Source organism: Buteo buteo, chromosome 2 (genome assembly GCF_964188355.1).
Source record: "Buteo buteo chromosome 2, bButBut1.hap1.1, whole genome shotgun sequence".
NCBI classification, from domain to species: Eukaryota; Metazoa; Chordata; class Aves; order Accipitriformes; family Accipitridae; genus Buteo; species Buteo buteo.
The window spans coordinates 78,224,120-78,250,010 of NC_134172.1; the positions used below are offsets into that span (position 1 = coordinate 78,224,120).

The 25,891-nt window shown below is 42.6% G+C and overlaps 1 protein-coding gene across 1 annotated transcript; it reads right to left on the reverse strand.

The window, feature by feature from the left end:
- Positions 1-98: 98 nt before the first annotated feature.
- Positions 99-25,697, reverse strand: PRPF6 (pre-mRNA processing factor 6). The gene is made up of 21 exons (XM_075021071.1): positions 25,499-25,697; positions 24,369-24,537; positions 23,448-23,566; positions 22,722-22,800; positions 21,752-21,928; positions 20,752-20,907; positions 19,945-20,039; positions 19,058-19,214; positions 18,686-18,848; positions 15,663-15,781; positions 14,786-15,004; positions 13,018-13,140; positions 12,042-12,163; positions 10,756-10,894; positions 9,647-9,766; positions 8,246-8,422; positions 7,238-7,371; positions 6,660-6,751; positions 4,441-4,555; positions 2,249-2,375; positions 99-1,455 (listed from the first exon to the last, which is right to left on the reverse strand). The coding sequence occupies exons 1-21, from the start codon at positions 25,567-25,569 to the stop codon at positions 1,303-1,305; spliced, it is 2,826 nt and encodes a 941-aa protein (XP_074877172.1). The 5' UTR covers positions 25,570-25,697; the 3' UTR covers positions 99-1,302.
- Positions 25,698-25,891: the final 194 nt, after the last annotated feature.

The following is a 25,891-nucleotide window of genomic DNA, read 5'->3' on the forward strand; positions in this document are numbered from 1 at the left end:
CCCAGCGTGGTGGGAGCCTGATAAGTTCAAAGGTTTCTGCTATCAGACCCACTCTTCCCAGTCAGAGTCAAAGGGCAAGACCACAGTCAAAGAGAACGTAAGGAAACAAAACAAAAAAAACCAAGCTGTATTTTATACATATTGTCCAAACAAGTGATAAGGGGTTTTCTTCTCCAACTAAATACATTATATAATGCACATACACAGACCTGGATACTTTTGCTATATCCTAACATGTAAGACATTACAGCTTTTCATTCAATGATCACAAGGAAGTCAGGGTTTTGAGGGTCAAAATAATACAGATCACAAGTGTAGAAAATTGAAGACAGCCTATAAAGGGTCCCAAACACAAAGCTTTTCCTCTCATGAATTTGCTTTTTGCCATCTGTACTTGAAGAGAGTCATCCCAAACATCCCAACTGAAAGCAGATGCCATTGTAAAAGTGCACAGTCTCTCAACGACTCTAAACAAAGGTTGTTGCTTCAAAAGGGCCTTCAGGGATTGCTGAATTTTGCCTTGTTACTTTAAAATACCGCTGTGCTTAATGAAATCAGACACCTAAAGGGTTATACTATATACATTTAAAAAAAACTGAGGAAAAGGTCTCTAAAAATATGCTCTTGAATTTCACAAAATGCTCTGTCTGCTCAGGTTTGAGGAATACTTCCGAGTTGTGCTGCAGCTTGCCAGCAGAGGAGACCAAGCTAAACCAGGCTTGTGGCAAAAAACTGAAAAAGAGGGGCCAGCCCAGCCCTTTCCCTCAGCTGCTGGTCTTCCCCCAACAGAACTCCACTTGTCTCCTTCAAGGACATTCAGTGTATTCAAACAGCAACGAACCAGACCTGCTGACAACAAACCAGCATCAGATGGGCCAAACACTAAAGAAACTGCACAAAGGGGGACAGGACAGGACAGGAATGCATGCTAGGGGACAAACCAAAGGAACTGCTAAATGTCAGAATCCATAGAAGCACTAGTTAAAGCTTGTATTTACAGGGGGGATTCAGGCATCAAAATGAAAATGCCAAGGGAGCCTCACAAGACTGCTCGTCTCTCCTACGTGACACCAGCAACAATGTTCAGATGGGCTGCTGAAGCCAATGACCACATTGTGTGAGCCAAGAGCACTATCACTGGGAAGAGAAGGAAGCAGCTTTTCTTTTTGGAAGAAAGATCTTTCACATCGCCACCGATCTCCTGTCCTCCAAAATCTGCTCCACTGTAAGGGCCAATGCACTGAAAGCAGGTAAGCAGACAAGTCCTACAGAGATGACTAACATAGCTGAAGCCAGCATACTCTAGAAGGTATTTTTAAGCTTGGCTGCCACAAGCACGAGAATCTCGCCGATCTTTTTCTGCCAGTTCTCTATGTCCTTGGAGACATCACACCAGAGCTCTCCGTGGCGAGGTTCAGCATTCTCACAGCGCTTCCTCACTTCTTCTTGTTGTTCCTACGAGGAAGAGAAACGACAGTTTGCAAGTCTCTTAATGCCTTGGTTTGTTCCAGCACAGATCCAAAAATTTAACAATTCCCTCCCTGATTCAAACACTCTTCCAAAGTTTATGGTGGGGTTTTTGTTTTATGTTTTTTGAAGGCGGTACGGAAGCCTGAGTCAAAATTCAGAGGCAGCAACTCTCCTGCCTTGCTGAACAAACTGACCAAATTACAGTCAAGCAAGTTTTGGCTACACCAGAGAAATTGCAGCAGAAACTTCCTTTGCATTACCGCCTGCATGAAATCTGTCAAGTGAGAGGTCTCTCTGAAGTCAGAAGATAAACACTCCCATCATTGCAGTAATATCAGGCAGTAAAAACTGCCATAAGAGATTAGAACAGACCGTTCCTCCGGTTGTGTTCACATGCAACCTGTACTCGACACTTGTGAAGAAACGGGACTAGTTACACAAACCCAGCACTGCAATTACAGGGAAATCTCCTATGAGAAAGCATGCATTTTACAGAAGGAAGATTGATTTCATAGATTTTTGCACAAACTAGCATGACTGTGGACAGCAAAGCAGCCTGAAAGACAGCTCAGCTAATGACAGAGCCTTTTAAAAACCACCACGCAGGCCTGTTCATGCTCATTCATGACCAGGCGTGACAGCCGTAGCCTCATCTGTGAGCCACACAGGCAGCAGCAGCATGCTCAACTGCTGCAGCAGTCCCCGGGACTGGGTAACCAACAACAGCCAGGGATTCCTGCTGCCTTCCCCTGCTGCCTGTTCCCAGGAATGCACTCACCTCTGTGCCATGCTGGAGCTCAAATTTGTAAAAGAAAGCCCAGGCATCCCCCAGGTCAGAGTCTATCTTCACTGTTCGGTGGAACCATTCTCTGGCCTTGGTTATTTTACGCTCACTCCAGAACAGCCTGTTGAGAAAAGCAAAAGTGTGTTGACATATAGCCTCTTTAGAGGAACAAGCCAATCTGCAAGCACTCTAACTTAGAGGCTCTACAGATATTTCAATTCTTTCCTCTCACAAGAAGGAAACAGCAGATTTTGTAGGCATCTGCTGACTGTCCTTCCCCTGGGAAGTGAAGAGATACAAGAGGACCGAAAAGAACATCCACTGCTTCCTCTTCACTCTCCCCCTCATGAAGGAGGTTAACTTAGCCCCAGGAAGAGACAGCCACTCCTGAGAAGGGAATTAGTCTCTGAGCTCAATCTTTGACTCTCTGAGCATAATCTTTGCTACCTCAATGGCTTAACTTTGCTGTTCCAGATTTGGTGTAGAAAGGGACAGGATCCTATGCCTACATCTAATTCCTCTCTCCCAACTTAATATTTCAAGTCGATTTTAGCATCTAACAACGAAATAACTTCTAAAAGCTGGAATTTTCATGCATGTTCCTGGAGCCACAGCTGTGTGCGGTCACACACTCACATCCACGAAGCATGTTCTGGTGGAGCAGACCTACCTTGTCAGCTCCACTTTATGAGGAAAGGCGAGCATGTAAGCTTCCACGCTCAAATCCTAGCCTGGCACCCAGCCCGACTGCTGCCATTTCATAAAGGTACTCGTGAATTCTGAAATTCCTCCCCAGTAATTAACCAGCTGAGTCAATAGTCTCTTGGTTTCACTCTTTTGCATTAAAGAGTTCATTTGAGCTAGTAAGGTCTTTATCAAATCAGACAGCCATCCCTCATAAAGAGCTTAGCCAGTCATAAAATTATACAGCTTATGTGATTGTTTTTAAGCCCTATAATACTCTTGATTGTTCCGTGTTAAATAAACTGTGATTTAAAAGAGCACGAACAATGATAGCAGAGGCTCAACACCTGCAGGCAGTGGTCATTTTCAGCAACATATTTAACAAAGGTTTTTCACAGATGTGTGACACTATGGTATTACTGTACCTACATGCAAGTCGTGATGGGAGGTGGAAGCTGTTTGTGTTGGGATTAGCTGCTAAACTCTCCGAGGTTGCACCAGAAGGGGTCTGGAAGCAGTTTCCATAAAGCAAAAGTTAACATTTTTCTCACTTGCTGCTAAAGCTGAACAAGTCAGCTGTCATTATCTGGCAGAACCCAGTGTTGCAGTCACTGGAGTGTATCCTACAGTTTTCTTTGGCTTATAAAAAAGAGTTGTGAAAGAATTGGGCAACTGTTTGGGCAAAATGCTTCCTGCATTAACCTCTTCTGGTATTCACAAAGGAAAAAAACCAGTTTTTTCCAATCACGACTGCTGTAGAGCTGTTCGCACATCAGATCAGAAAAGATATGGCGTGAGTCAATTCTAAGAGCGGCTTTTCATCACTGGTGGCCTCACAACTGGATCCAGACAAGACAATTCCTAGTATATTATCTTCCCGTTTCAGGGAAGCAAACTACAGTATGACTGGTAGTCTGCATTCCAGGAAGGCCCACAACTGAAGAAAAATGACACAGCAGAAATTCAGGAGGGGAGAAAACTACAACAGCACAGAATTTAGCTCAGGATTAAAAAAAAATCTGACAGGATCTAGGATAGAGAGAAAAGATGAAGAATACACAGCCAGCCACGTAAAAATTGAAAAGTAACCAGCAAAAATTGCCCCGAGTTTCACAAATACTTAAAACATATCCTATAAAACTTAATTAAGCCTAGCTCATCTGAAAGCACACTGAAATCCCTTTCAAGGGACACAAAGATAGCCATTTTCAGAGTGCCAATACCCAGCACTGGAAAAGGACTCCGTGTGAATGTATTGTTGTCTGTGCTGCAGTCCCAGGCCCACCAGAACAGCTCCAGGGCAGGTTGACATCCCCTGCTTTGAATCAAGGGAGAGATTTGCACAGTTACTAGGAGACAGCTTGAGAGCTGTTACTTGCTTTGGGGCTTATTAGAGCTGCTGCAGCCAGAATCACATGGTCGTGCTCGAGTGCAATGTTTCATCATGGATGCAGCCACACACAGAAACGGGCATTTTTACTACATCAAGCACAGGAACTCACTTAGCCACAGCCAACAGGACATGTGGGTCATGTTCACACTTCTTGAGAGCATCCACACTCTTGGTCTTTCGTTGCGGTCGCGCTTCAAGGAAAATTGCCTCTGACCACAGGATTCCTTAATCAAGTCAAGTAGGAAGATCGTTTAGTGTTATTTCCGAGATTAACCCTCCCCATCCTGTCACCAGGCCAGTGCTCCCTAACACAAGCAGCACTACTGCCCCCACCCCGGCAGTTATCCATGCCCCAACCTCATCCCAGATGACTCTTTCTGCATGGATATTTCATTTAGTACTCTGAATTTTTAGCTACTGCGTGCACCATGCTGGACCTTCAGTACTGAACGTCTCTGTACCATAACCCTGCTGCGGCTTCAGCACTCCCTACGCTGGTGTGTGCTAACCCAGAGCTCATGCCTTTCAGGTGAGACATTGCAAGCAGTGGAACAGGGGAAGGCAAATCAGCATTTCAGAAGTGAAAGATATCCATTTGTCTGAATGGGAAACTGCAGTGGCGGAATTCATCCCAGAAGGTAAAAGTACACCACTTGGAAGCAGTTTCAAGGGTGCCAGAGAGCACCACAGTCTTATTGATGCTGGCTCTCCACACGTACGATGAAGGACAGAGTAGGTCCAGGAAAGCCGGGTTTAATCCCTAGTTCCTTTCACTGCCAAAAGCCAGAAAGGAAATATGCTCAGAGGAGCATGAAATCTTCAGTTTCTCATGTCAGCCAACCATACCTGCTGATCACTTCAAAGCAAAGCCTGAAGGCTCATGTCTGCCAGGACTCTATCAAAGTGCTCTCACTTCCCATAAACTGCACCACGGGAATATACACAAGCTTTGATGACTGCAGTGACAGACTGGAGCAGAACTCTTCTCTTCTTGCTCTTTATATATAGAGTCAAACCACATTTTTCAGGCCTCTATTTTCAGGCCTGCTGAGGACACAAACACCATCGTATTTCAATTTTTTCTTTGTGCAGCCTGCCTACATCAGCCATAAGTAACTATGAATCAATTCAGCGATCGATGGACGCAAGTCTCTGGTTTACATGACTGTAGGTGTCCAATGAGCTAATTCCTGCAGGCTTTTATTCTGGTTTGTAGAGTTTTAAGATAGAGTTGGAAGCAATTTTATTTAAACAAAAACTGAGATCCTGCTGCCCATTTCCATAGCAACTGGTAGATTCTGTAAAAAAGCCTGTGGTGGCAAACACTCATTAAGCATTAGGTCATTCACAAAACAAACTGGGACTTGGGTGGTACTGCTTTGTTGACCCACTAGCATGGTGAGCAGCTTGCAATGAGTTTATCATGTCATAAAAGCCACTTAATTCCCAATTGTTTCACGGGGACGTTAGCAGCCGCCAATCAAACACCTTTCAAAACCTAGCCTGAAGGCAAGCTAAAAAGGCTTGCCCTTCAGTAGACTTACTACACTTTGTAGTTACGTGACATCTTCTCTCCAAAGATGTCAACATGTTTAAATAATTAAGTCTTCCTGCGATTCTGCCAAAAAATAGGGAAGCATTATACACTTTCTCCTCCCATCCCAAGAGGCAAATGTTTCCACTGCTGGTTAGAACCAATTGACTTACATGATATGACCTATTTGCCTTTTCTGAAATGAGTTAAAATAATCAAAACCCAAGACTAAACATTTATGGTACATGATCCCCTTATCATGACTGCAACTGAAATTTGCTGCCAGCACAAGTTATTAAGCACACAGTTAGTGGTGCAACCAGTGCAGGCAAACCAACAACAGGAAGTCTCCTATGGCCAGCTGTACTCCAATGAGACAGGGAAAAAAACCCATTCTTTTTCAACTGAACTTCCTAACTTCAAACACTTGAGAGTCTTTCTTCAATTTTAAACCTTGGCAGACTTCTACCAGCTTCAGAGAAAAGCCACCCATATCCAAGATGCTTTCCCTGGAAACCCAGGAACAAACTGTGGAACGCAGACCCAGTAATATACTGGACACTGCAGTGAAATGGAACTAACACCAACTTGTGACCTCTCTTTGTGAGAGATAGCACAAAGCAACTGGGATTATTCACAAACACCCTCAACATTTCATTTGCAGAAGGATGGCTGATACCTCTCCAAAACATAGTATTTTGAGACCTGTCCAGAAAGGACACCTTGGAAAAAGATGTGCCTTTATCAACTGGGCAAAACAACCGTGTTTAAGATAGAAATGAGATCCAGCTCACCTGAATTGGGGCATTCTTGCAATGCCTTGGCCATCAGAGTATTTGCAATATTCTTTAGCCCAGCTCTGTATTCTAATCGCACAGATTCCAACCTGGTAAGGAAAAGACTCAGTGATATATATGACAACATATTCACCATGCAGAAACAAACAGCGAGTCACATGAAGGTCACTGGAAATTGCAAACATCTGCCCATATTCTGAATAAGTTTAGGTGACTGACATCTTCCCATTCCTCTCCATCTAAAAATAAACATGACCTTTATTCTGTAATAGCCTAGATCAAAAACAATCTGAAAAAGGGACTATAAAAGAAATGAAAGTTCCCTGGGGTTTCATGCTCTGTGCACTACAACTATCAGTAAAGAAATAACTAGTCCCCAGCTCCTTAGAGTAGCTACACACTAGCCAGGATGAGCAAAGCATTTCTGGTATTCAGAAGTTGTTGGTCCAGAAGAAACTCTAGGATGAGCATGGTCACAAGTTCCAGGCTCAAATGGCTGAGATGATGTAAAATAGCTGGCCTGAAGAATGCATTCGCTTTGTAGCCCAAATCCAGTTAATCTCCACACAACTCACCAGAGATCTGGATTCTTTGGATTTTTTAGGCGAGACTTTTCCAAGATGGCTCTTGCTCTAGTCAACTGCCCAACTTTCTCCTCCAGCCTGGACAGCAAAAGCCACAGGGGTATGGAATGGGGGCACTTTTTCAACTGTTTTTAAAAAAAAAAAAAAAAAACAACACCAAAAAAACCAAAAACATCTTAGAACCCCTGTAGAAAAGAACTTCCCTCCCTACATCCTCCTGGAGAGTTTAGAAGAAGAGAGACAAAGTTGATTATGTCGCTCAAATTTCTCCTAGTTAGTCTTACAACACAGAACAGTACAGAAGCCAAGATTCTCCTATATCCAAAACAGTTGGGTACATCAACTATGACTGAGCTATCCCATTAGCAAGAGAAAGAATACACTTCCCTTAATAATACATCTAGTTTGTGCTCCATCTGGAAATGGAGGGCTTTTATACATAACTGAACCACAGCAACAGAGTGTGCAGGAAACAGACAGCCTTTGAAGCCGGAGAAGTCATTAGGATATTGACACCGGCAGAAACCTGCTTCCATATTACTTTCATGGCTGGCAAGTTTCAGAAGCATTCATACCCAAGGACACCAATTACCATTTAGAAGAGACACGAGTGCTCTGCAGGCCACCTCCTTTTACTGTGTGTATCTAAGAGCTCATTAGGAGGCTTTTCTTTTAAGAGTTCTGCTTTTAGTCTTTACAGGTCTTAGAGAATTATTGTGCAATGACTTTTTTCCTACCAGTGAGGATTCAAGCATACAGCAAACTCTCTCAAGCAAGAAAGTGAATTTTGCACATGGATACCAGGTAAGATAAATTCTTGCTGCTTATTTCAAGGTCCTAATTTTTTTGTTTTGTTTTGTTACTGTTTTAACCAATGACAGAGAGAACAGAAATCATCTCTTCAATTAGTCTGAGGCACAGCCTTCACCATTTTGATTCAAAAACATCTCTCCATGCCACAAGTACAAAGCAAACAAAGTGCAACAACATACACCTTACCCCTTGATTATAAGCCTCCCGTGCTTTCTCCACCAGCTCTTTTTGTTCCTCGATTTGTCCTTTCATCATCCACAGTTTGGGGAAGTCCTCATAGTGCTTCAGGGCTTCCTCACAAAGCTCTTGGGCTGCAGCAATGTTCCCAAGCACCCATTCTAACTTCACAGACTTCATGAAGACCTGAGAACGAACCAGAGCTGTTTATCACTAGCAGCCATTGAAAAACCATTACTTCCGTCAAGGCAGTGTGTCCCCACTTTCATACATTCATTTGAATGTTATTGATTAGCTGCAGTTTAAAGTAAAAAAAAAATAAAAAATACCAGGGTTAAATAATAGTGGGAACAGATAACAATGAGAAAGGTAAATGCAAATATTAAAGGAGTTGGAACAGCGTAATCAATCTATATCTCACCTGTTAGCGTAGAGTTGACATTTGTATAATATTTGTACAAAAAGCATACCTTTAAGAGCACAACCAATTAACAAATTTGAACCTGTTTCATCAGCACAATCTGATCTCCTTAGATCCAAGCTACCAAGACCACCTACTCTTACTTACGGCTTCAAGTCGCAACTGTTGTCCTCCTAATTACAAACTGGTACATATACTTTTCTGCCCCCAAATGCCTTTCTTTTGGCTACACATGGAAGTTACAGCTGTGAGAAATACATTATAGACTGAAGGCTGTTTCACTACTCCTTGATCCCTGTCCTCCCCATTCCCAAATGACTTCGCAAGAGAGGAATCAAGTCTGAGACCAGAGCTTCAGTCCCAGCTGCCAGCTGGAGAGAAGCTCCCTGACTGACAAAAGAGGAAGAGGAGAGTTTAAAAGATCTAGGATGAAGCACAAATTGGCAGGGGTGGAGGGACACAGCAGACAGACACCAAACTAATTTTTCTTTTACTTGGACAAGTTAAAATGGTTCTGTATGAACAGCTGAAAATCGACAAAGTTTATCATACCAGAAGTAAGTCTAGAGATAAACACAAGAGTGTAACTTTAAACAAAAAACTCGACCAGAGCTGTCTTTAGCACGACAAGCATAAGTGAGTCTTCTGTGAAAGTATTTTCTGTCTCTTTTTTCCAAGACATGCTTTTATGCAACATGAACATTATACAAACAGCTGTAAACTGGGAATTTCCTGACTTTTGCCATTTGTGTAAAAAAACTGAAACCCTTCACTTGATCCTAGCCTTTTTTTCCCAGCATGCCATGATTTTGTGTCGCAATTCACTGGAGAAGCACTGCAGCAAAGCGGCCACATGCCTGCAAAAGGCAATGGCAGCTAGCCATCTGGTCAATCACTAAGGCCACAGAACTGAAGGAACTCCTCCTTCCGTCTCAACTCCCCCGTGGCCAAAAGAGGTCTCAGCCTCTCCACCCTTCACACATCCTTACCCTTGCCGTGGGGGCACTGCTTCGAGCTTTTGCCAGCAGCCTCCTTGCTCTTTCATATTCATTGTTTTCTGACTCGAGCTTCACGGCAGCCAGCCAGATCTCCTCGCTGTTGGGGTTGGCCTGCAAGAACATAAAATGACAGACAAATGCATACAGTGAATCAACAGCAGATTTAATCCTTCGTTTGATCCAGATTAAAATTGAAATCAGAGCTCTGTCAATCCACACTAGGATTTTTTTCAGTTCAAGCTCCTCCCAATCTTCTTTGACCTTTGAAGTTTATAGGAATTCTCCAAAACAGATGCGCAACACAAAGATATATGCCAGTTTAGAAGTTGGATGCTTCTCAATTGTTGAAAAGCCTTAATGCTTGATGTTCTGAACTTCCAGTTTAAATACTGAAAAGATCATAGGGTTTGCCACAATGAGACCCTCGTTTTATTATCCCTGAGCAAAAAAACTGAAGCTTGAACTTCCAGCTGAGGTCTGTGAACACTCCTCCAATAAAAGTCATTTCAGTGGCAACCATGTCAAGAAGTCTTCAGGACGGTAACAAAAAGCACCAAGAACAAATTTAGGAAGTAAATATCTTTTAGGTTCCATCTCAGAATTTGTCATTTGGTTTTGCTACCTCTTAGCTTTTAAGCCTCATTCCCAGTGTTAGAACTGTACCACTCTGCCCATCTTTCTTTCAGCATCCAGCAGACAATTCCCATCGTTTTGCTGTGGATTAGTGGGTTTGGTCCCAGCCACAAGTGATGCAGTAACATCATTGATTAGGGCAGACCACTATCCTTTTTACTGAGGAGACAGATGACCCAACACAAGGGGATTCTGATCCATGACTGGGGTTGGTGGGAGCCATGGTAGTAAAATTAATGGCTTATGAACTCAGAACCTGGTGTGGTACTACTAAAAGAGCAGTAATATACTCTTGCTTCTAGCTTGCTGCTATTTTACAGAACATTTTGGCACATAAAACAATCAAAGAACAGCGGAAGCTGCCATAATTTAGAAAGGCAGCAGGAATCAGGTGTTGACAGAAAAAGCCTACTCTGTATTCTTTACCAGTTGTACTTAACACCACCACACAAGTCTAATATACCCACCTGGAAAGCCAGGGCCAAAATGCTTCTGGCTGCTGGCACATCTCCCGCCAGCCACTTCGATTTGGCTCCCATAAGCCAGAGCACTTCTGCTTTGGGACAGTGAGCAACAGCTCTCTGCAAAAGAGCCTCCAAGGATTCTCTGAGACAAGAAAGAGCAAGTTACAGTCACTCGAAATACTGCCAAAGGTGAGCTCTCACACACCATTTCCACTATCACTCAATGCTATAAATATTGTTGCAAAGTCCAACGTTGTAAACCTTGATAAGTTGTTTCATAACAAGGAAAGGGTGGGGTCTTTTTTCACAAGGGTTCTGAAATCAGCACTCCACAAACGACTCATTGTTCAGACACTTTTTTTTGATAGCCTCTGCAGAAAGACCCTGCACACAAACAGCTCATTTGTCTTGGAAAGGGCCATTCTTCTTAACAAACCTTAGAAGAAACTGAGACAGGAAGTTTTTCAGAATTATTAGATGAAGCTGGCTTGATTTTACTGAAAATTTTTTTCTCATCTGGAAAATATACTTTTCAGGTAGAACAAGGGGCTTAAAAGCCAGCCACCACTGGGAAACGTGGGAGAACATCAAAAGCAAAGACATACTTGTTCCAGAAAAAAAAAAATAATAAAAAAAATGCTTGAATGAGGCAGAACTCAGCATCTGCAGCCACTTCCACACAACAGCCTTGTTGTCTTTAATAAGGATGATTCCAGGTGCTTAAATGGTCTATTGCATAGACTGTTTGCTTTATTCTAAACTTAGGGCAGAGAGTTTCACATGTGTAAAGCTTTATGAACAAACTTTTAAAAAGAGGCCTGAGCTGTGACAGTATAACACCCATCTTAATACAGAACGTGATATACATTCATAGTATGTTTAATCAGAAAATGCCAGAGATGCTTGGACAACTTCAGTGATGAAGTAGTTTATCTATGAAAACTAAACACATACTGTATTTCTAGGTGATTTGTATTCCCAATTTTTTCTAGGAATGCCTTCTCAAAGATGACTGTCCCTACCTTGCCTGTTCGTAACTATTTTTACCAAGTCATCTCTATTGCCAAAGAACTTTTTATGACTTCATAAAAACCGAAGATGTTCTGACCACAACCATAACAAAGAAGGTCAGACCTGCAAACAGTGCCAGCAAGCTCCTACCAGCTGAACTAACTCTGCATGTACAACACACCACTTCAGGACTGATCTTGTAGCTTTTCTTCCTCCCCAATCTACCACCCTGTAACAAGGGTGAACCCCTCCACCCAAGGATTAACCAGCACACATACCTTGTTCCATGGTTCTTTTCAAAGTACGCTGCTCGCAGCCACACACTCTTCTTGCTCGGGAAAACTTGCAAGGCATAAGCATAAATTGCTCGGGCACACTCCAGAGCATTATGAGCAACACACTAAGGAAAAACAGATCAGAACTAAGTCAGTTTAGGGTTGCACTGAAATCAAGTGCAAGAAGCAATGACACATGCATAATTCAACACAGAACTCAATAACTCAAAGTAATACATGAATTAGGGCATTATATAAAACAGAACAGTTACTATCAGCTTTTTCAAAGAAAGCAGTGAAGAAATTTTCAAGCATCCATCTATCAGACCCCAAGTGTCACTGGCCTTTCAGTGGGACACAAGCCAGCTTGAAACATTAGCAAGGCATTGTAAAGGCTCTCATGTTTGTCTCATGCTTGCACTTCATATATTTTTTTCTTTACAGGCAAAACTATCAGTGCCACAGCATATGCCCCCTACTGCTGTGAGCTCAATTCAAGGCCAGTGAAGCGGACATTTCTCATGCTGAAATATAATTTAGTTTTTAGTGCATGTTCAAACTACTCCCCTAAAGCAACGAAAGTCTGGTAAAACTTTTACCCACTCCCCTTTCCAGTCTTACATTAACACTTGAGCTACAATGTTTATGCCTTGAAACTCCACTCCCAGTTCCTTTAACCAGACCTCAATCCCTGTTGACATCACCCCCCCGTCCCCCCAAAAAAATCCACACCAAAACCAGCAAACAATCTATCACAATACCAAATTTTTGCTTAGTAAAAATTCAAATCTGAAAAAAGCTCTACAATACAATAACCTCCTGAGAGGGAGAGTGGCCAAACGCAGGCAGTGTTGTGGGAATCACATCCACTTTCATGAACAAAAAATGTCACTTCCCAGGCTCCAGTTATTTCCCCCAGTTAAAAAAAAAACAACAAAACAAAAACAACAACAAAAACCAGCATCACAGCTGGACATACACTGTCTGCATCTTCCATCCAGGTATGTTTCCGATCCTCCTCCTCAATCCCAATCCCAATCACAGCTCGCATGATCGCCTGGCACGTGGCCACACTTCCAGCTTTATCACATTCCTCAGCATCCTAGAAAGAAGAATAAAGCCCTGGTCATTCTGAGAAATCATCACAAGAAGTTAGATTCTGCAACACTACTCCTCATGTGCAAACACAGAGACATTATGCGTCACTGCCACATCAAAAATATCTTATTACTTAAACATATCTTGACACTAACCAGTGAGCCTACACCCACAAGGAAGGTGCTATAGCTGTACATAGAATCAGTCAGAAGTTGGTTAAGAAACAGAGCCTGTCAACTGCATCCACTGAAAAGGAGTTAAGTGTGACAATGTGTGACCTTTCCAGACTGAAAAGTCTCCTCTTACAGCTACACTGACCTGCCCTGGGCTGGGTCAAGCAGGGACCTGGCCAATAAAAAAAAAACAAAACAAGAGTTTGGGAAGAAAGAATTGTAACATCAAAGCTACTGACCTTCTTTCAGCTTTGGGTTGATTACGATGTCTCAATAAGGGCTAAGCAATAACTAAATTTAAACAAAACCCTCAACCACTGTTAGGTTGAAGGTGCAAAGGCTCTCTCACCAGAGCATATATGGAAAAGTGGGGTTTTCTGACATCCGAAGCTTTTGAAAAGCCAAGCGTGTCTTGCTTAAACTTGTTAAAAAGACCTCTGATCAGATAACAGAAATGGAACAGTTCTAGTACTGAAAAGGAACTCGAGAAGACAATGATGCAGAGGCTGTGGTGTTCGTTTTTTTAACCAGAAGTTGAAATTAACCTTTAGTTGTTTTACTGCTGTAAAGAAAGTTAGAATTCTTCTAGATGTTAACAAGGATATCCGTTTAATATCAAATACTTTGCTCATTATCAATGCTCTTTTAAGCAGCGTGGCAAGAAGATTTTGTTGCCTTGACCCCTTTTAAGTTATTTTAGTAGTAAACCGGTTTAAAGACTTATGCTTAAACAAAGCACAGTACATAGAGGAAGGAGGTTCTTTTAACCTGAACATCAAGCCATTTAGATGGCAACAGTCTCTGAAGTGTCTTACTAACTCAAGAAACTCAAGCACCACAGCTTTTGAACGTGATCAAAACACTGCAAACCCCTACTACTTTTTGCAACTTTTCTAGCACAGAACATGAAAAATATGATGACCTGGGATGAACCTGCACAGAGGTTGTGTGTTGTAAACATCACTGTACAACACAGTTCCACGTGTCAGCTGTGACTGCTTCAAACACCCTCAGGACTACGAGCCAATAAAGGACTAACAGAATATTTCCTGCCTGCTGCATATGCAATATTTGTATTGACTTCTTACAACACTATCTGACAAAGATTTCTTAGGCAAACAGGTACCTTTTAAGCCAAAAGAGACATAAGCAAAAAAAATACATAAATCCTTCACTGGAGGCTTAGAGCCTCTGTCCTACTTAAGGCAGCAGCTGCTTCAACTTGAAGCTGGTTATCTTCCAAGACAGAAGTAAACCAGACATTCCTCAGCTCAACACATGCAATGTTAGCCCAGTGTATCACCCAACTATGGCCTTGGCTCTCAACTGTTTAGTCTTACCTCTTGTATTTTCATGGGGATCTCCACTGATAAGCCTAGTGCAAAACTACTCTATCCTAAAATATTTTCCATCCATAGCCTTCAAAACAGAACTTGAAGAGCTCATCTGGGTCTCTAACCAAGACCAAGCAAATACCTGTATCCATTGCTCTCTGTTGATTTCCACACCATTAGCCCTAAGAGATGTGATGGCTCTGTCAATGATTTTCTCCACCATCTGGGTATTTCCATTGGCTTCCTCCAGTTTGGCAGCAGTAATCCAGATGTGACGATCCGTTGGAATATTCTCACGGGCTTTGTTAAGGACTTTACGAGCATTCTCATATGTCTCCAGCCTTGCCAGCGCAAGCCACAGCTGCAGAGCAACAGAAGATGTACTTTAGATTAGAACAAGGAGATGACAACGCTGCTGCATGGCAGTGTCGGCCCAAAGAGATAAGCAGCTTTATGCTGTTTGCTACTAGTTGGCAATTGTCCTCAAGTAGTATAAGCAGGCTGCAGAATACCAATGGAGAAATAGTAGAAACAGAGTCTACTGCTGTCCTTAAAGCTCAATCCTAATCACGTCAAGCTATCATCTTTGTTTGCTGGGCTGCCGCACTCATATATTCTGTCCACATCACCTTTTAAACAGCTGAATATTACACTCCGGTTCAGTGTTTCAGAAACAAGCAACTTGGTTTTAGATTCCCCAGGCTATATGTATGCTTGTTTTCACAACCGTCAAGGCACCAAACACGAACATGGCTAATTGGCTACAGCAGGCACAGCACTACACTGGCATAACTAATGTAACAATTACACAGGAAAATGAGGCATATAATGACCACCAGAGAATTAACTCTGGAGAAAAAAAGCACAGTCCACTACTCATCACATCCTTCTCATTGTGGCATAAAGTGCGTGGTAGGAAATTCACACTGCACTCACTCTGCCTTTTGTTTTCAAAGCTCTACTGCCAACTTAAAAACGGTGTGTAGAGGGTTGCTTTATTTTACTTTTTTAAAACTTACTTCAACACTAGTTGGACAGCACTCCACAGCCCGACTCAGCATGATCCTGGCATCCTCAGGTTCTTCTAACTCCACGGCTGCCTTCCACAAACGCACCGAATTTGGAACATGCTCAAGGGCTAGAGAGGAAAAACAATTATGTCAATCACAACAAAGTAGTTTACCAAAGACAATTGTATTTTTTAAAGACGATATATTAAAGGCTTTGTCCAATTACAGATGCAATTTCCTGAAAAAGAGAAGGGAGGGAACTGTACTTATATTAGCTCTTGCTTCAACAATGAGAACTTAAAATCAGAAAATAAAAAACTTACTTAATAATTTTAATTGGAAACAGATTTTGGAGAGAGCCAAGGGCTTTTTCCCTGTACAAGCTGTAATTGCATCCTCTTCAGTAAAACACCTAGCTGAACAAAGCCTCCAGTCTCAGCAAATGAGCATATGTAGGACCTTCAAAATTGGGTAGCCTAATCATGCTGGGTGTCCCTTTATAAGAAAAGGAGTATCTTCAGTCCTAACCAGTAACACAACCTTGTTCCTTAGATGTTGAAACTGTCCCTTCACATTTAGTTTTCCTGTAGGCATCTCCTGACAGCTTAACAGATCCCAGTTTAGCTTCCCAAAACATTATTGGCCCCCTGTGCAAAAATAAAACAGGAGGATGCATAAAAGCTTAAAGGTATCACTGACACTAACACCCTAAGCCACTGAATCCAAAGTGTTCTTTCAGCAATGCAATATGGGCTCCATCTAATTAAGAGTCTTTGAGGCTTCCTTAATCTTGTCCAAGAGTTAGCTACTGCTAGCAGAAATTGCATTCTCTGCAGACTGTCCTACATGTGCAGTCTGAAACATTAAAGTCTAAACAACAGCTTTTCTCAGCCTGTCTCTTCATAACCTGTATCTTCAAATGACATTGAGAAACTAAAGGGTTTGTTGGGTTTTTTTTAGCCTTTTGTCACTACAGTTTACACCACAGATTACTAGCATTAGCTGCATTGCGGTAGTAGTTTCATTGCTTCCATGGTGATTGTACACAAACGTGCTATAGTAACAGAGGACTGAGCACATCCTTCTTCAATAAAGCAAGCATAATTGCAGGAACACAGAAACGGGTGGGAAGAGGCATCTAAACCTACTTTGAAACTAGCTAGGCTTCTAGGCAAGGCTGTTCCTTTAAGCATTCCTGCAAAGGCAGAGAGAGGCACACTGCTGAAAGCTCAACTTCAGAGCACATCTCAGCTCTACAGAAATACACAGAGCATTTAGAAGTAGTGTGCACTGAGGATTTGGGCATTAACCATTTCTCCTCGAGTCTGCAGCAGCAGGAGATTTTTCTGAAGGACTGAAGTGAATAATATCAGCCTGCGAGAGCTGAAAGCATCACTCAGCAGGACAGAACATGTTTTCATAGATAGAGCATTCAATTTTTACACCTCAAGATGCATTTTAAACACTCAGCTTGCTGGCTTTCTAGTCAGAGAGAGGCATTAAAAACTCCAGAGGTTCTTCTGGACAGTAGGAATGCACACAGCCAACAGACGAGAGAAATGCATTATGAAAGCTCATGCTTCAGTGACATTACCTGGCAGTCAGTCTTTTTTACTTTAGGAGAAATAATGGGTTAAACTGCCACTTATCTTAAGGCTGTATATACAAACAGCTCCAAGCATCATATTACTGATGTTCCCTAGGTAGCAGAAGAGCACTGTGAAGCTGTTAACAGGCAGAAATTGGAAAGATAATGACAAATCATGTTCCATTCCACTAAAAGCTTTGTATCAGACATTAAGTAGGTGGTTCCAAAAGCTGAAGCAAGATGTTTTTCTCTTTGAAAATGCAATGTTTAAAGCAAAACTCAGTATTTAATGCGTAAGTCACTGCTTTCACACAAGATGCTCTCCTACCCGAGCTGGACTCAGAAATCTATTTCTGCTCATGTAAAAGCGTTCTCTGTTCAGCATCCATTATCATGCTTGAGAGGAACACACAGTGTCACAGGAGCAATACTTCACAGCATGCTGCACTGCTTAGCCAATGAAAATTTTAAAAAGCTACTGAATAGTTAATATCTGAACTCTTACTACTTCAAACCCAGGAACCTTTAAGTGCCTTTCATCCATATGCAGTTAGAGGTCATTTCACCAGACCTGTGCAATTTTACCTGCAACAGTAAGAGGTAGGAGGCAATTTACTTCCTTTGAAGCCAAGCCGTTCAATACTGTAGACTGCTTCACAATGATTTAGTAAAGGTATGAAATCCAGACCCTTTTCCCTGTCTAGATTTAACTCAGGAGATATAATTGACACAATTCAATAGTCATGAAGGATCTAATCTCTATTGAGACAGGCACAGCAACTTAAAGTAATCAAAGAATTAATACTATGAACTGTGAGGAAGACCTGGGTTCAGGACAACACAACAAACTGCTGTTAAAGAGATCACTGTTTGGAAAAGACAGAATTCCACAAAAGAGGAAAACCTCCAAGTGCAATGCAACAGAAGATGTAAGGTTCTAAGGTAAGCACCACAGAGAAAAGCTGTTTGTCAAGAACACAGAACTTGCTACAGTAAAGCAAACCCTAAGGCCCACAGGCTCAATGAAACGAGAACCCCAAAGCCTCTAAAGCTCCTCTACCAGGAATCACTATGGTCTCTAACAGGTTACATACAAGTTGGAACTCAAACACAAAGTCCAGTACCTTTTCCAAAATGTATCACAAGGTGACAGTTCAAACACCCTTTTCTCCTCAGAGCATCATTTTTTAATTGCTTTCATCTACCTATCTAACTTTAATCAGTTGGAATTGGTTTTGGTAAGTGAAACATCTTTTTGCAATTGCTTAGTTAACAGCAGCTTTCCGCTGAAGGATATTTTATAGATACTTCAACAACTCTACTCTTTGACTCAACAGCAGCAAGTTCCATCATTATTAACAACCACACATCTTGAACAATTTACAATGCAACACACAGAGGGGAAACTCGGACTTTGTTCCCTGACCCTGGAAGAAGCTCTCACCTTTCCTAAGGACGCGTTTCTTTGCACGGATATCTGTCTCCAGCTCTGCTGCTCTTATATAGATTCGGACAGACTGTGGAAGATGGCGGACAGCTTGGGCCACAACAGCCTTGGCTGTATCCCCAGGCTGAAGCCGAGCAGCTTCTAACCAAACATCTTCACTCTGTCAGGAAAAAGACACAATCTTCCTTTACACCAAAAAAAGAATTTAAAATCAGAGCTTCTAGCTAAAGGTGTTCTTTTGATACTGCAGATAGTAAAACTGTATCAGGCATAGCCTGATACAAGCTTAACAGAGATGCTGCCTGCTTGTAACCACAATCTTTTCCTACTGTTCTGCAAGGATCAGCAGGGAAGGAAAGCAATGCTGACCTTGGGGCACATCTCCGTTCCTTTCATGATGAGGTTTCGAGCCACTTGGAGTTTACCAGTGACCTCCTCCAGTCGGGCTGATGCTATCCAGGCTGGCGGATGATGAGGATTGGTCTCTCGTACAGATTTCAGGAGTAAACGGGCTTTCTTGATATCACTAAAGGAGGAGGAAAGACAAGACAAGAAAATTTTCAGTGCACTAGCAAACAATTCTCCTCAGTCAGTAAGTGCTTTACAGTCAGTTCTTCACAGCCATACTCAGATGCACTGTAACTGTGACCTCAAATGTTTCCATACTGGTGACACAAACTACATACTACAAAACAAGCTTACAAATGCACACTAACGCAGTGAGATCACACTGCAAACTGGTTAAGTATTTAAGTAAGATTTTTAGGAATTACAGCTGGGCATTTGCAGTTGGAAGCTGATAAGCACAAGCATTGATTTAAGTCAAGTGTTAGCAACAACATTTGCACATATCACTGACTTAAATGGCAATTCTTTATGAAACAGGTGTCAAACTTCAGGTTAACGAGGTTTTCAGAGGTCATCAATCAAGCCTAAATTAGCAGTACACAAGTACAATTAACCAGGTTATTTCCTGGCTGGCAGGTTGCCACACACTGCCATCACTCTGGCATGTTACTCCAGGGATAGAATAGAAACAATCCCCACAATTGATACATCCAGGTCAGATGCTAAATATATCAGTTGAAAGACTACACCAGATCTCATGTTAAAGAAATTCATCCCCAAAAACTCACCTAGCATCTTTTACAAACTAAATGTCAGCTGAAAGCCACCCGCTCAGACAGATTTCCATTTATATGCAGGATCACAGCCATTACTAAGAGGATAAATCGGTTAATCCTTCTTAAACTTACTTGATGTCTCCTCCGTGTGTGGGAATCATCGAATTCAAGTCTGTCAAATATCCTTTCGGGTCCACTACAGTCTGGCCACTCACAGAGTCCGACACCTGCAAAAGTCAAATCAGCGCTACTGAAATGACCATTCATGGCCACACAGCCTGCCTGCATGCACTGAAGACTGGAAAAGACACTGCTGCTATACAAATAAATCCTAGACATTTATGTGTTATGCAAACCAAGGAAGGAGGAAAACACAAAGCCTTGCTTATCAGCATTTTCCCACGTCTAAAATACACGACTTTAACGTGAAGAACTTAGTACCACTGAAAATGCAGAAAATGAACAGCTTGGCTTTCAGTCACAAAAAGGTTCTCGCAGCCCTGCCAGCTAAAGCCCATCTTTTTAGTTTAAACCAGATTTAGATGGGAAAAATCAATGAAAAAGAACAGAAGTCAACAACAATTTAACATTAGTATTTTTCAGCATTTTGCGCTGCATCCCTACACAAGATAGAAGATGGGCTTCCCTTGGTAAAACTACCAGTGCTGTTTGTCTATGGTCCACCCCTGGTATAAAAGGGCAGTATGTTCTCCCATAATGACCAAGACTTCCAGGGACAAACTTATTTCTCAGGAAATTTTATCAGTGTAGAGGGCATGAGATTTGATGAGTGCAAAATTATTTCTAGTCACAGCCGAGCTATTTCTTCCCTCCAACATCCAAGAGAATGTAAGACTTTTCTAAAACGAGGTCCTAAATAGCAGCACACCACCAACACCGGGTGAACCCATGACAGATCCTCCCTTTCAGCATCCTTACCTGGCTTAGCCTCATATCCATCAAGGTGTTCCTGGCTTGGCCAATCTTCCTCATATCCAATTCACCTGTTCCAGGTGTCATTAAGCCTGGTGTCATTCCTCCTGGGTATGGAGTATTCAAGCCCCCTGGATATGGAGTATTCAATCCACCGAATTGCTAAAAACAAGAGTGAGAGAATACATTCTTAAAACCTCTTCTGAGATTTCAAAGATAATTCAAGGCTGTTGGCTGATCCACTCTTCTTGAGTGCCTACAGGACAGAGATGCCAAAACCCCATAGGTACTTCTGGAACAGTGGCTTCCCTGAATCACGAAACATTTCTCATGCAGGTTTTGCAAATCCGTGGGTAATTTCTCAAGTTTAGTCAAGTCAGTGACATAAGTAACAAGAAAGTGAAAAATTCAAGCACAAGCATCTACATCTAGCACATTTAAACAAGGAAGTCCCATGGACATCTGGTGCCAGTTCAGGGCCAGTCAGCTTCTCCTGTAACTGTATGACCATAGTAGCTTGCGGCCATACAGCAACAAGCTAAATCACTGAATTTTCAGTTGACTGTAAGGCAAATAATTTTTAACACAATTGCTCCAGGGTTGAGCAAACCATTAGGTGAAACTGAACTTTATTTTCCGTTCCGTTTTTGCAAAATGTTGTTATAACAGAAACGGATGCTGGTTATGTTCACCAAAACTCATTATCACCATTCTACAGCCAGAGAAAAGGAAAAGAAAAAGAAACACTTTCTTCCATTTTCACACAAGAACCAATCTTTCCCTCTCCACCCTTGAGTTTTGTCTGGCAACAGGTGTGCACTGAAAGACTCTGGCAAGCGCAGGAATTTAACATCCAGCAATTCTTTTGACAGACTCACAAACTACACCCAAGTTTTTTGGTCAAGTATCTTTTTTTCCAAATCCCACTAATGAATGCACAGTTTAACCCTTGTCTCTAATTATAAAGTACGGATCACATCTTCATCAGGTTTGCTTTGGTACTCACTGTTTGGCGTGGGTCCACAGAAGTGTGATTCTCCCCTGACTGTAAATGCTTTGCAAAGAAGCTGTCGGGTACAGGAGTCAGCTTCTCATAACGAGGATTCCTCTGACGCTTGTTCCTTGCATCACCAACTTCTGGAATACTGAGCCACTCTTCCTCTGTGACCTCTGCTAGCTTCCGCTATTCAAACAAGAGTTGTCATCATTACTTGCTGCAGAATTTTTTTCTTTTCAACTGCTCTTATTCATTAATAGTTTTTTTTTTTTCTTGAAAGAATTCAGATCAATTAAAGGCTTAAAGATCAAAGATCAAATTGTTTTCTCTAATCCAATGTACAAAAGAATTAGATGCATTTAATTAGAATTTGGTTTTAGTCCAGGCTGAGATTTCAAATCAATTGTTATTAAACTCAGTGCTACAAATATTCAGATTAATCTCAGTGCCTGCAGCACTCAGGGTTTTACTACTAATCATTCAACAATAGCTTAAATGATACATTTTATTTAAAAGAAGATTTAGAGTCAGATCCTGCTCAACTACTATTTCAGTGCCAACAAGGTATCAGTCCCTCAAAGACAGAAGTGGGGTACCTTCTCAAGAACTGAGGTGAAGTCACAATAACGCACAAAACAAAAGACTAGTATCAAAATTTGCATAAATTTCACTACCTTGTGCATCCACAAGAGAAGTGCTCAACAGGCGGAATCACTGTATTCTCCCATATCCCTAAAAAGCAGCTTATAAACACCCACTTCCATCAACTGAGCACTTCAAAGCAAGATGATCTTCTGCACCACTAACGGCCAGCTTCGTATTCGTTTACTTATTTTTCCAACAGAAAGTAATTCTAATCTGGAGAATAATGAACTACTTGTTTGCTAACACACAAAATCTGAGCACAGAAATGCAGAACATACATCCACCTCTCACATGTCATAAAAATAAAAGTCACATTTCAGACATTTTTCCTTACTTTCAAATCTGAGAACTGCTGCTGAATTTTGGGTCGTTCCATACGGTATTTTTCTATTTCCTCTTTTTCTCGTTGTTCCCTTAGGAAAAGGAGTACTGAGGTTATGCTCAAAGTAACACTTGGCAAGTCTTTAAACAAAGCGTTGATACTACAGAAAAATGTGTTTGATCAGAGCCAAGGCATAAAAAAAGCATTTTTTCCAAGCTTAGGTTATCAACATTATAACAGACATGTCTTATTTGATAAGACAATATCGTAGTGTAAAAACAGACATCTCCAACCAAGTGAACTTCAGTCTTTAACATCCTCTTACCTGTAGACCAGGTAGCGAGTTTAACAACTTAAGTAACACTCAACAGTTTACAAGACACCGGTATTACGCGACTCTTCTAACCATTTCCAGTGTGCCGTGCGGTATGTGATCGGTCAAAACCCATCACTCAACATCTCCCCACATCATCTTAATGAACTACAGTGAATCTTAACTACAGTGAAGTAATTCAACCACATCAACTCGCAGAGCAAGTTGTGCAAAATACCCACCATCCTTAAAATGTGGAGCCATAGGGTCAAACGTATGGCATTAAAACAAATAAAAACTGCGTCTGAAAACGTACCCAGTAGACAAGGACAAAATCTGAACTGGAAAATGGAAGAGGTAGAGGAAAACTCTAAAGCACAAACTAACTAGGAAACACCCCATGCTAGTGTTATAATTCATCCTACCTTCTTTCTTTTCTGCGTTCATCCATCCTCTTATCCAAAGCTGCATAAATAGCATCTGCTTCCTCATCATCTTTTTCATAGGGACCACTTGAGAAGAGGCTCCCAGCATACCCATTGAACTAAGAATTTGGAGAGAGAGAAGAGAGAGAAAGAGGGGGAAAAAAGCAAAAAAACCAAAGCAGTATTCTCAGTTTAAAGCTCCTGTTATGTTCCTGCTACAGCCAACAGTCACCCAGAACAAGGAAAAAGCATGAGCAGGCTATTTCTAACAACATTGCATCAGACTAACACATCCCTAAATAAAAGCAGCTTTCCTCTACCACCCCTAGTGTTTATTCTCCCACACTATTTCAAAAGCAAAACTGCTTCTAAATTGCTTCTCTTTCAAAATTGCTTCTATTAAGCAATAAATGAGATCCCAGTATAGAAAGGCCATTTTCTTCCATTAACCACTTTTTTTTTAAACTATTGAAAGCAAACAAAAAGAATAACACAACATTCAACTAACCAAAGTGGGATCTAAACACAAGAGACTACACAGGCCACATAAAGACAAATACATGTCAGAGCACAAGAGCTTAGATTTCATTTGTGCAGAATAAAAAAACCAAACATCCCCCAAAGTACCTAAACTAATATTTTATTTATGGAACTCTTCCCATGACTCTCAGGGCTCTGTATAGATAATTAAACCACAATACGTGGACCAATGCCACAACAAAAATCTGCAAGCACTATGCCATTATGTATAATGAGTCTCAATTAAAAAAAGAAAAAAAGCAAGTCTTGCTAGCAAACTACGGGAAATTCTGGCCTTGAAACCTCCACTAATACAAGGTTTCATAGCAAGAGAGCAGGGAGCTAATGGAATTCTCTTCTACTCGGGGAAAAACACCTCCAGGATGATGAAAATCTCATCACCTCATCATAATTGGTGTCATTCAAATCTTCGTCATCATCATCAGCTGTCTGATTCTTTTTCATTTGATCTCCAACAGTCCTCTTCCCCGGCGGAGCATGACGATCATCCACAGGGTCATTGGCATCACGTGCAGGGCCAATATCAGAGCGGGTGGTGAAACCTGTGGCTCTGTGTTAACAAACCAGTAGCAGCTATTTAGCACGCTGCAACCCCACCATTTGTTATGCAGGCAGTCTGTCAAAATTATAACTTAAAACAGACAATAAAAATATCATTCTTTTGCAAGAATGGCATCAGACATCCCCCATCCCTACCGTTCATAAAACCTGAGGGAAAAAATACTGTCTTCTTATAGGGAGAACTTTATCTACAAAGACACCGTAATCACCCTGCTCACCGCTCTACCATCCACCTTCTACCAAGGCATGCCTTCTCTTCTAAACTGTCTCTCTTGGTTAAGTACAGTAAAAGAGCTGATCCTGCAGGTTGTAGGGCACTACAGGGTGGGGGTCTGGGCACAGGGACAGGGCGGGGGGGGGGCTCATCAGAAACCCTGCGTTCAACCGGCCAGTGTTTCCCAGGGCACAGCCGATAGAATCGCCCCAGCATAAGGGCCCTGACACATCAGCAGAGGACAAACCTAACTCACAGCCCACAAAGGGCAACTCCTGGCGTCCGCCCCAAACCAAAACCTGCCTCTCACTGTTCCCAGCACAAACGCACCCAGATTTAATGATTTTCAAGAGGCTCCCACGTACACACAGAGTTACAAAATCAGGAAGGACACAATCCCTTCCCAGCCAGCAGCGTCTAAAGCACCCAGCAACTTATCCCCGGGTGCCAGGTTCGCATTTAAAGACAAACCCGCCCATCTAAACAGTAGACAGGAACCATCACGTAGAAATAACGCTTGAAAAGCCGAGCAGGCCGCGAGGGGCCTCCGGCCTGCCCCGAGGGGACGGGGATGGGCGGGTCGGGGGTAGATGGGCACCCAGCCAGGCATGAAACGGAGCCCGGGGTCGTCTCGGGGCCTGGCGAGGAGGGCAGGCGGGCCGTGAGGGGGAACCGGGGCGGGAGAGGCCTAGTCCGGGCCCGCGGGGGTACCGGGAGAACCCGGGCGGCGCCTCACCCGCGGCCCAGCCCCGGCACGTAGCCCAGGGGGGCGGGCATGCCCAGGAACGGCTTCTTCTTCTTGTTCATGGTGTCGGAGACGGCGGCGGCGAGGCGGGACCGGGACCGGAGCCGCTGGACGCGATCGTGAGAGTGGCGGCGGCGGCGAGAGCAAGCGGCGACACGGAGCTGGGCTACCCAGGAGGGCAGCGCGGCACTTCCGCTCCCGCGGAGGAGGGTAGAGCGCCCCCTAGCGCCGCGGCGGTCCCAAGCAGGGAAGGAGGGGCGGGCGCGCATGCGCACACCTGCCGGCACTTGCACACCTGAACGCACGCGCGTGTGAAGGCACACGCGTGTGAAGGCACGCGCAGGGGAACGCACGCGCACAAAGGCACACGCACACGCATTCACA

Bases quoted from the DNA above. Each gene is read 5' to 3' on its own strand.
- PRPF6 (XM_075021071.1), bottom strand. From the start codon at position 25,569: ATGAACAAGAAGAAGAAGCCGTTCCTGGGCATGCCCGCCCCCCTGGGC. The intron at 18,849-19,057 runs GTCAGCATTGCT...TTTTCCTGACAG, and splicing joins GAACGGAGATGTGCCCCAAG to AGTGAAGATGTTTGGTTAGA. The intron at 15,782-18,685 runs GTGAGAGCTTCT...TTTCCTCTCTAG, and splicing joins GAAACGCGTCCTTAGGAAAG to CCCTTGAGCATGTTCCAAAT.